The 11,362-nt window shown below is 42.4% G+C and overlaps 1 protein-coding gene across 1 annotated transcript in view; it reads left to right on the top strand.

The window, feature by feature from the left end:
• The first annotated feature begins 1,255 nt into the window (after positions 1 to 1,255).
• LOC118525944 (uncharacterized) overlaps positions 1,256 to 11,362 on the top strand; it is a 343,595-nt gene continuing 333,488 nt past the window's right edge. The window contains exon 1 of the mRNA XM_078074102.1: positions 1,256 to 1,364. Within this exon, the coding sequence (XP_077930228.1) occupies positions 1,309 to 1,364 (56 nt within the window). The 5' untranslated portion in view covers positions 1,256 to 1,308. The remainder of the gene's footprint in view (positions 1,365 to 11,362) is intronic.

Below are 11,362 nucleotides of genomic sequence, written 5' to 3'. Positions count from 1 at the left end.
ATTAGTATTTTAAAAAAAAGATTTTATTTATTTATTTGAAAAAGAGAGAGAGAGAGAGAGAGAGCACAAGCAGAGGGAGAGGGAGAAGCAGGCTCCCCGATGAGCAGGGAGGCGAGGCGGGACTCGATCCCAGGAGGCTGGGATCATGACCTGAGCCGACAGCAGACACTTAACGGACTGAGCCCCCCAGGCATCCCTATAATTAGTATTTTTAAAAGGAGAACTACCTTTGAAGAAGACCAGGAAGTTTAGGAGCCAAAGCAGAGCACTTACACAGCTCTTTCAGTATTGTTAGCAGAAACAGTTGAAACACATTCGGTGCCCAGAAATTAATCATCAGACCCAAGTGATCCACTTGAAAGAGAAGGAGGAATTTGCTCTGCATCTCCCGATCATCTCAAGAGTTTAAGAAGAAACTAAAATGAGAAGAAATGTTTCAGAAACTGAGCCCCCAGACCCAAACCCCAAATCGAACCTGGGACTTTTCTTAAGTGCGAGCAGAGCAAAGGGCGGTAAAGGCAAACAGCCCGGGGCGCCCTCTGAACAAACTGCGCGGGGCGGGCAGGAAGCCCCCGGCCAGGAGACCCTTTCTATTGGTTTCGGGAAGGTGCTTCGGGCAGCTCGTTTCTCCCCCGCCCCCCGCCCCCCCACGCGGAGGCTGCGAGCGCGGGGCGCAGGCCGGCGGGGCACAGAAAGGCCCGGGGACGAGACGCGGACAGGGCGCCGGGCAGGAGAGCGTGTCGCCGGGCGCCGCCGCCGCTGTTGTCCGGGGTCCTGAAAGCCGGGAACTTCCCGGGAAGCAGCGGCCACTTTTCTCTGCGTCGGAGCGGAGGGTGCGGGGGTTTCAGGGAGCGCACCTGCTAAGCCCGCCCTGGCCCTGGGCCGGGAGGTGCGGGCAGATGAGGCCCTCCCCAGCCCCCTGAGTGGGGGTGCGTGATTGGGGGGGCGGCGGTGAGCACGGCCGGGAGCGCCAAGCAGGACCCCGGTGGCCCTTCTCCGCCTCTCGGGCAGCCCCGCGCCGCGACCCCGCTCCACCTGCGCGCGAACTCCGGCGGCCGGGGACGCGGGCCCGGGCAGCTGAGCCTGGGTTTTCCAGGTTTTGGGGGCGGGAGGAGTGGTGTTTCAGGGCAGGGGCGGGAAACGGGCCCGAGGCATGCGCAGTGGGGCGGAGGAGGCATTGCGGGCTGGGGGAGGGCTTGACGTATGGCGCCTCCCTGCAAGGCGAGTTCGTGCACGTTGGTCCCCGAAGTGTGGCCCGGCGCCCCGCTCCGTTGAGGCATCTTCGCTAACGACGTCTGGGGCAAGGGCATGGCGGAGAACACCAGCCACAAGTCCTACCGGCCGCTCTGCGTCCTCACCTTCAAGTGAGTCCCTCACCTCGCGCAGTTGGCCCCTGGGTCCGGAGAAGTTGTGGGATCAGTTTTCTTGGTTTTGTTTGTTTGTTTGTTTTGTTTTGCCACCGCTCCCTCCACACTTCGCTCCACATCTGGCCACACCACTGTCCCACTTTTTCCACAAGAAAGAATTATAGAGAATGCTAGTGGTCTTTAGGTTGTTTGCCCTAAATGCATATAGCCTGCCTTCAATACTTAGGGAAACCTTCCTGAGCCCAGGGAATAAAGATCTCAGTGAGTGTTTAGAGAGAGCCAACTGAACTGTTCATTCATTCAACAGACATTTAGAACATAACCTACATGTGCAGTTACTGTGCCAGCCACTGGGGATAAGGGTCCTCAGTGATAAAGCTCAGGTAAGAGATGATTGAAGGCAATGGAAGTTTTACAGAGAAAAAGTACCAGCCAAATTAATATTAGCTGAGGTATCCAGAGTAGATGAGTTAATGAATGGAGATTTAAATCTCACCCTTGTTGTGTGGGGAACAAAAAGGGGCTGTGATACTCCTGGATAATGAAGTTTTTCCTGTGTGTCATCTAGTGAGTCCCTGGACAAAGACATCTTCTGAAGCCGTCTATTTTTTATCATTTAATTTACCTGACTTCTTTTGGAACAATATTCATACTTTCCCTAACTTTGATTACTGTAACTCCACTTAACACACACTCCAAAAAAAAAAAAAGAGAGAGAGAGAAAGAAAGAAATGCTTGATTATGCCAAAGTAATATCACCTCCACCCCCCAATACACATACATGATAATAGGTACTTTCTATTCACAAGGCTCTGTGAGATCTGTGTCGTGGTTACCTCTGGGATATAATCTTTCATGCATCTTCAGCTTATTCATTACACACTCTTGTTGCATTCTAGAAAACCTATGTTCTTTGTGCATTCCAGGCTCACTCAAACACACTGCCCCTTCAGGGTTTTTGCACTTTCTGCTTTCTCTTCCCCCAGATATTCTCCAGGTTGGTCCCCAGTACAATGTAAGCTCCAAGAGGTGTATCTCTAGCCCCTAGAAGTTGCTGCTTAACAAATGTTAATGAATATGATTATTTTTGTGACTGTTTAGGAACTTTTCCAGATAGTTAAGGTTAATAAGGTTGGTCTTTGCCTTTTTTTTTTTTTTTTTTATAATGGAGGTACGAAGTTTCCTTGGCCCTATTTCCTAACTAGGATGTCCCTGGACACCTCGAGGTCCTGGTTACTGGGGAGTTAGAGTGCTCTGATTCCCAGCAGGGCTCTTGTGTCTCTCAGCTGGAATCTGCTGTGACTGTGACTTTCCATGAAGAATGAGGATCCTCAGCACTTCCTCCAAGACAATGTAGTGAAGGATGATTGCTGGTGGATGGTGCTATAGAGTTCAAGTCTATAAATACTCGGACGGGAACCTCAGAACTACTGGAAGTTCTTTTCCTACCCTACTACCTCAGAACTAAATTCCTGCTTTGTTGGTAACCTGCTTTCTTGAGGAGGGTCATTTTTTTTTTTTTTTTTTTTTCCCCAGTCCATAGGCAGGAAGCTATGGACTTTTTTACCTCTTAAAGTACAGGACCTGAAAACAGCTTCTCTTCCAAGCAATTAACATGAATCCCTCTTCCCTCCACTACTCCACCAGTCACAGATCTTTAAAAGAAGGGCAAACCTTTGCTAAAAACCACTAAAACCTAGCAATCACTTTTGAAGAAAATAACATTTTTAAAATCTAATTTGCATTATTTGCTGACTTCCTTTTCTGAGGGTTTTCTTTCAGGACTTGCCACCTTCTACATGTGGTTAGTGACTTTCTTTGGTGCAATTGTTACTCTGAATACTAAGATGACAATAGTAACAAAAACTAGCCCTGAACCTGGTCATGGGCATGGGCTCCTCTGGTCAAGAGGAGGCCCCTTTCCTTTAAAGCTATGTGAGGATGTTGTGCATTAAGCTTGAATCACAGCCACGAACTTTGCTTGATTTAAATGTTGGCATTGGTGCCTGCGAATCACATCCTCCGGTACTTTGGATACATGAAGACGATGATTTGCTGATTTGTTTTTGGTACTGGATGAAATGGAGAAGAAGAGCAACCAAAATGATGAAGAGCCAGAGAGACTCGCCTGAGAGGAAAAACAAGAAGAATCAGATGATATTTACTGGTTGAAAGATTTAAGAAGACGATGGAAACCACTTCTGAGCATTTGGGAGCAGAGATGATGGTAAGAGATGGGGAGGATGACCAGCAGCCTTAGAGGAAGACAGGAGAATGCGCTGGGTTTGTGATTGGGCTGTGGAAACTCACCTGGAAATTGTTGTAGAACCCTTCATTTGAGACACTGGAAATGGATGATCAAAGAGTATATTTAAATTTTTTCTTGCTGTAATTTTAGCTTAAACGATAGTGAATGCATATTGAGTTACCAGAGAGAGCGGAGTTCAGTTGGAAAGTGTGGCAGCTGGTGCTCTGTACCTTGCCCTTAAATTTGTAGACCTGTGTTTCTTATTGTCTCAGCTCTGCCTGCTGTTATTTACCTGAGCTGCTTAGTAAATAGGCAGATCTGTGGGCCTCCTGCCAGATATAGTGAATTAGAATCTATGGAGTTGGGTTTAGGGAATCTGCATTTGCAGGAGGCAGGGATTCCTAGATACTTAGAAATTTAGAAACCATGGGGTGTATTTAGCACTTACAGTTTGAAGTATTTTCCTTGCATTAATTTGCTTTATCTTTAAAGGGAACATGTGAGGAAACTGAGGCACAGAGAGGTTAAGTTACTTGCTCAGCTGATGCAGCTAAGAAGCATCAGAGCCAGGATTGCCCCTCACCTGGCAGCCTGGCTCTTGACTCTGTGCTCTTAATCACCATGCTGGGCAGCCTCTCTGAGGACAGTTACCTTTGAAATCTCATCGGCCTCATGGGCTGCATCAGCCAGGGGAAATGATTTACACTCTCCTTTTATCAAAGGTGGATTCGTCTTTTCTAGGAGCACCTGGGTGGCTCACTCGGTTGAGCGTTTGACTCTTGATTTAGGTTCAGATCATGATCTCAGCTTAACGCTCAGCGGGGACTCTGCTTCTCCCTTTCTCGCTCTCTCCCCCTCTCTCTCCTTCTGACCCTCCCCCCTTGCACACAGTGCTCTCTCCCTCCTGCTCTCTCTGCCTCTAAAAATAAATCTTTTTTAAAAAGGTGAATTCATCTTTTCTTTTGTTTTTACCTAGAAAAGAATGAATGATTTAAAGTGCACTATGTCTATGTGTGAAATGTGTGTAAATATGTGGTAAAACTAACTTTGAATGGAAAACTCTGGGTTTGTCATTTATTCTGACAGTAAAAGGCTGAGAGAACTTTAATTTTGAAAAGTGCCTTTTGCGATTGAAACAGAAAGATGTTTTCTTGAGGGTTTTTGTTGCTTCTTCAAAAATTAGGTTGCGATTGCCTGCCTGCAAAAGTAGTTCAACTCAGGGCTTAACAGACTGGACCTCAAGGAAGCATATTATAGGTCTTTTCAGGTTAGTATTCTTTAAACTGTGAATCTTATACTATCAACCTTGTTTTATTTGGCATTCTGTTAACCATCAATTCTATACTTCTTTTAATTTGTATACTATCATAGTATAGAAATTAATGGGGCAAGAGTTTGAAGTATTTTTTAGTTATCAAAGAAAGCTGGAATTGTGTTCTTTTTTAAAAAATTTTTTTATTGTTATGTTAATCACCATATATTACATTGAAATTATGTTCTTTATGTTTTGGCGTTAAACACTTCATCAGGAATTCAATAATATATGAATTCGCAAACATTTAATGAACACTGATCTTTGTGTTAGACTTAAACTTTGAGCAAGACAGATGAAATTCCTGCCCACAGGAACTTAATCTATTAGGTTGAGCCATATGAAATTGCTAATATTGAAGAGGTTTTTGAGTTTGAGAATTGGCAATTTCATATGATTCAATTTCATAGCAGGGAGAGGCAAAAAACAAATATTTTAATGAATAAATAAGAAAAATTAAGGCGATAAGTACTTTTGCCAGGTATCAAGCTGTTTCCTTTTGCCTCCAAACCCTTCCCTGCTCTTTCTCTGCTTCCCTTGGTGTTGCCAGGGATCAGACTGTGCAAACCACTTGTTTGCTTTGCCAGCTGCATCCCTGCCAACAAAAAGCAGGAGGGAGAGACTGCAAGGCTGGGGGTGGGGATGAGAAGAAGGGGCTCACTCCTTGCAGTCTGCTTCCTGTCCACTTGTGATTCCCTTAGCATCACCCATCAGGCCTCCTCCCGGCCCTACAACCGTGCCTCCCGTAGCAGGAGCTGAGTCTGGTTTGCAGTTTTCTCTGTATGTGCGGAATCACCTTCATGGCCAGCCCCCCAGGAATAGCAGCACCAGCTGGTGTTAATTTCACTTAATTTCGGCTCTGCCAGGTCCCTATTCCAAACTTCTTCTTTAGAATAATTCCAGCCTCTTTCCTCTGTTTCTCCAGCCCTAGGGTGGGAACCTGCTTCCAGTGTTGCTGCCTTCGTGATACCTAGTTTTCTCTTCTTGTCTCTTCAGTTACTCGGTTAACAACTTCACGCCTGGTTATCATAATACTCAGTTCGCTCTCAAAATACCTGGTATGGCTTTTGTCTCCTGACTGGATCTTGACTGATGCAGGGCCATACAGGGAGTTAAGATAGGGCTATGTGAGGGATGACTACTTAAAATTGAGTGCTTGGTGGGGGGAGGGGAACTCCGCAGAGGTGACATTTAAAATAAATCTCAAAGACAGGAGGGCAGGGAGCCAGGCAAGGGCATAGCTGTTTCAAAGCATTAGGCTGGGAGGCTGGGATGCAAGGGGAGGGGAGAGAGTGTTGCAGTTGCCTGGTTGTTGAGGGGAGAGGTGGGCAGCAGTCAGAAAGGGAGCTCTGGCGCCAGGCTAGGGAGCTTTCATTTGATTCTAGTAAGTTGGAGGATATTCAGCAAATTAATGGGGTGATCACATTTACATTTTAAAAGCTCACTCTGGCTTTGTGTGGAAAATGGACTGTAGGGATTGAGAATCAAAATAGACAACTGGCTAGGAGGTATTTGCTGTGGTCCAAGTGAGGGTGGTGGCGGCTTCAACCAGGTGGTCGAGAGATCGTGAGCTTCAGCCAGGTAGCAGGAGAGATGGTGAGAGTAGACAAATTGGGTAAGAAGTCGACAGGTACTTTGGAGAAGTGAAAGGACCCAATGCAGCATTGATGTGTAGGGTAAGGAAAAAAGAGGAATTGAGGAAAATTTGCAGTGTGTATGTAGTAGCTCTCCATTAAGCCCACTCACCCATTCATACACAGGAACACATATATGTCCCCACATTCACACACTCAGTTCACACACACACACACGCATATAGTCACAAGCTGGAGGCTTCTCTTCAAGATAGCACGGGATTCATCAATCACCGCTCTGTGACTCCTACCAGGCCACCTTACTTGGCTCTCATCCAGCTCACATTTCTCTATCTTCTATGTAGAGATTTTGTGAGAAATTTTGATAAATGCCTTTTCAAAACTAAATATGTGAGTGTATTTATAGCACTCCCAGCTTAATGATCCTATTTTAAAAATGAGGTTTATTAGTTCGGTCTTTGTTTCTAAACCCATATTGGCTTTCATTCTAACCAGAGATCCTTTTCTAAGTGCTTACAAACCATTTATTTAGTAATCTATTCCAGAATGTTTTATCATTTGGTGTCGAGCTCATTCATCTATAGTTTTAGAGCTCACTTGCCATATTTTAGAAATTAGGAAATACTTTTGACTCTACATTTATGGCTCCTTTCTATTTCTCATTCTTAAACGTGAAGGTATTTCACATAGTTCTCTCGTTACAGCAGCTGCTCCATATTTGGTAATACTTTTTGATGTTCTGAAATCTAATTGAACACACTTTGAACGTGAGGCACTCTCTCCTAATCTATCACAGGAGAGAAGAAAAAAGATCCATGTAGATTGTATATGCACATTTTTAGATAGGATGCATGTGGACCACCGAAGGTGAGGCATGCCTTCCACTTTAGATCACTTAATGTATCTCGGAAGAGTGTAGTAACAGAATAATACCATCTTTCAAGGTTTTTTATTTTTATTTTTTGGGAATGCAATAAGTTCTTTATCTCTTTTGAATAATGATGCTATGTTGTGTAATCTGAACGTTTGGTCTGAATTAGTGTATCTGTGGGAATCAGTCATATGTATCAAGGATATGACCTAATGGATGTCTTACCTTGTTCCCCTGCTTCACACCTAGGCTTTCAATACAAAAAAGAAAATGTGGAATTACCAATGTTTAGATGTCATGAAGTAGGAAGCTAGTACTGGCTCTTTGTGCCTTTTACTTGCAAGGGAATGAGCAGCAATGTTGTAGATAAGAGCTAATCTGATCATGAAAAATAAGTATTGGTAGAAAATTAGGAAAAATCCAGAAATGTACAAAAATGAAAAACCCATGTGTAATCCTACCATTGTTAACATTTTGGTGTGCCTCCTCTCATTCTTCATACGTAGATGATATTGTATATATGGTATATATTTAACAAATACTCATGTGTTAAATGAACACACATACTATATATATGTATATTTATGATTATTTTATTTAACTGGATGTCATAATGTAATGCTGTTCTGCAGTTTGCTTTTTAAACTTAATAGATCATCAACATTTTCTTCTACAGTTCAATTTATAACTTACTACACAGATTAAAAAAACACACTTTTTTATGCATTCATGTCTTTAAAAAAAATAGGAACCCACTGCATCATTTAATTATCTTCTTTTAAAAAATACTTATATAATAAAAATATATCCCCATGTCAGTATAGTTTCACATTATCATTTTTTAAAAGATTTTATTTATTTATTTGACAGAGAACGCGAGAGAGGGAACACAGCAGGGGGAGTGGGAGAGGGAGAAGCAGGCTTCCCGCAGAGCAGGGACCCCGATGTAGGGCTCGATCCCAGGACCCTGGGATCATGACCTGAACTGAAGGCAGACTCTTGATAACTGAGCCACCCAGGTGCCCCTTACATTATCATTTTTAATTGCCCATAATAGTTCATGGTGTTAATTTGATAATTTACCAAAACCAATTTGATCATTTCCCTATGGTTGGACATTTAGTTTTTTTATTTTTCAGGTTTTTGCTCCTGTAATAATATGATAGGGAGCATTTCTGTACACTTACATCTTTGTGCACTTCCTTGGTTATTTCCTCTTATGAGAATTCTGGGGGTGGAATTGCTTGGTCAAACATTATGTGCCTTTTTAAAGCTTTTGAGACATATTGATACATATGCTTCTGCAACCTGGACATTCACCAATGGTATAAGATTGCCTTTTTCCTCTCACTGTGATCATAAGTATGAATGATTTTAACAGTGGCTTTGTTGTTCTAGAAAGTTCAGTCTGAGGAAGCAGGAAATAGTGTAAAGGCAGCCACAGGGAGACGGGCTCCAAGGTAGCTGAGCCTGCCTTCTGGTGCCTGGGACCCCCCATCTTGCCCTTGTCTCCCCACAGTTTTGTTTTTCTGGTGCTTTCTGATGTCTAGCAGCACTCCCACTCTTCCATTTACAGAGTGTGATGCTCTGTCCAGGTCTCAGTGGACTTCCTTGTCTTGTCCATTGCTCTGTTTTCATTCCTCTGAGAGGGGCTTGTGAAATGAGTCATTTCACATCAGGCTCTAAGAAAGCTGAGCTATGTAGAAGCTGTGCCCAGACACACTGGGTCAAGTCTCACTTCAGAGTACTGACGTTAAATCTCACCCAACATTTAATTCTTCTGGCCATTAGTGGACACATGATTACTTCACTTTATTCCAGTGGGAGTGGAAATGGAATGGACAACAAGATCTCTTTGGTTCCCATTCGGTTGATTGTCAAACTATAATTTGGGATGTTCAAAATGTTGTAAGTTAAAGGGTTATCAGGGCTCCTTGCTCTTTCCCCATACCTTGCCCTAGGCATCTCCTCCATCTGACTATTCCTGAGTTACAGCCTTTTACAATAAACTGGTCATCTAGTAAGTAAAATGTTTCTCTGAGTTCTGTGAGCCCTTGAAGAAAATTAGTTGAACCCGGGGAGGGGGTTGTGGGAACCTCTGGCATAATGACAGTCACAAGCATAGATAATAATCTGGGCTTGCAACTGGCCTCTGAAGGGGGTGAGGGGCAGTCTTGTGGGACTGAGTTCTTAACCTGGAATCTGATGCTGTGTTTGGGTAGATAATGTCAGAATTGAGTTGAATTGTAGGACACCCGGCTCCTGTCAGAGAATCGTTCATTGGTTTGGAGAAAACCGCACCTTCCCCCAATTGGGTCCAGCAACCCAAAAGAATGCTGCATGCTCTCTTCTAGCAACAAATAATAGTGATCTCAGATACGAGAATTAACAAACCAAACCAAACCACACTGAAACACTTAAAATAGCCACCTCCATTTTTATTAAGAGGTGCATATATTTTATTTAATATTTATTTATAAAAGATTACAATCGAGTTATATTGATTCTATATTAATAATAATTGTAATAACAACTTAATTCAAAATAATTTTTAACATAAGGCTTTATGGTCAAAAGGAAAAATTTAAATTTATGTGCATATTTTGATGCAGAGAAATAGGACAATCAACAAAAGAATTTCAAGCATAAAAATACCTTAGAGTAAGATGAAATGCTGAGAGGAAAATGGAATGGAAATACGAGTTTCAGGAGAAAAAAGAAGGATATAAAATGACTGTTCACATTTGTATAAGTAGATGATCATAGGCTTCAGCATTTAGATACTATGGGGTATAAAGCAGTGATATCACTTTTATTTTATAATGCCAACACAGTGCACTGGATATAATATTCTTTCAACTAATTACATTTATGATGACAAAATTTAGGTATCAACGTAGAAAGGTAAAATTTAATACATAGTTTAAAGAAATTATTTTAGGAAATACATGAGGAAAAAGTACAAAGACCACTATTCTAAGTTCTATAGAATGTCTTATGACAGTCTCTGTAGCAGTGTCTTCCTCTTTTTATCTTTTTATTTTATTTTTAAAACGATTTTATTTATTAGAGAGCATGGGGTGGGGGCGGTTGGGGGAGAGGGAGAGAGAATCTCAAGCAGACTCCACACTGAGTGCAGAGCCCAGTGCAGGGCTCCATCTCACAACCCCAAGACCATGACCCAAGCAGAAATCAAGAGCCAGTTGCTCAACACTGAACCATCCAGGGGCCCCTGTCTTACACTTTTAAAAGTGAAGCTCACAGACAGCATTATACCTCTAGCAAGCAATTTGATTTTAGTCCAGCTAAAAATCTGTGCTAATAGTTGTGTGGGGACAACTATTAGAAGAACAAACAATTGAGTAGGGCAGGAAACTCTCCCAGTTCAAAGCTTGCAGTGAGAGTGCATTAAACTGTAGGGAGGTTTGGTCAATATGATCACAAGCTGATAGAATTTAACTTGGAGACTAAGAAAAAGTGAATAGCCTATTAGCAAAATGACCTTTTAAAAAAGTTTTAACACACTTTGGGACTAATTGAAAAGAATCCATGGAAACAAGATAGAAGAACAAAGTAGTTGAAGAGCTGGACATCATTTAGGGAAAGATGTTCGAGAAGGCCATTTGCATTCACAAAAAGATCCAGGAGGTAGGTGTAGGAAGGAGGTAAGAAAATTTGTCTGAGAAATCAAGTTATACTAGGAAATGAAAAAGAGAAGACTCATTTAAGTAGACTCCAGGTCAGGTTCCTAAGGAAAAAAAGATGCATTTTGTGGATGACAAAGGGGTGAAAAAATATATGGGAACTATCTCTTTGTTGTTAAGTGTTGAACAAAAAACAAAGACCATAAATGATATCAGAAATGATGGCAAATAACTAATTAACTTCCAGTTTTACTGAGACATAATTGACATATAACATTGTCTTTTTTTTTTTTTTAAAGATTTATTTATTTTAGAGAGTGAGCCA

This window comes from Halichoerus grypus, chromosome 6 (genome assembly GCF_964656455.1).
Source record: "Halichoerus grypus chromosome 6, mHalGry1.hap1.1, whole genome shotgun sequence".
Lineage (NCBI taxonomy): Eukaryota > Metazoa > Chordata > Mammalia > Carnivora > Phocidae > Halichoerus > Halichoerus grypus.
The sequence above is the reverse complement of the archived record's forward strand: the minus strand, read 5'-3'. Positions and strand labels throughout refer to the sequence as shown.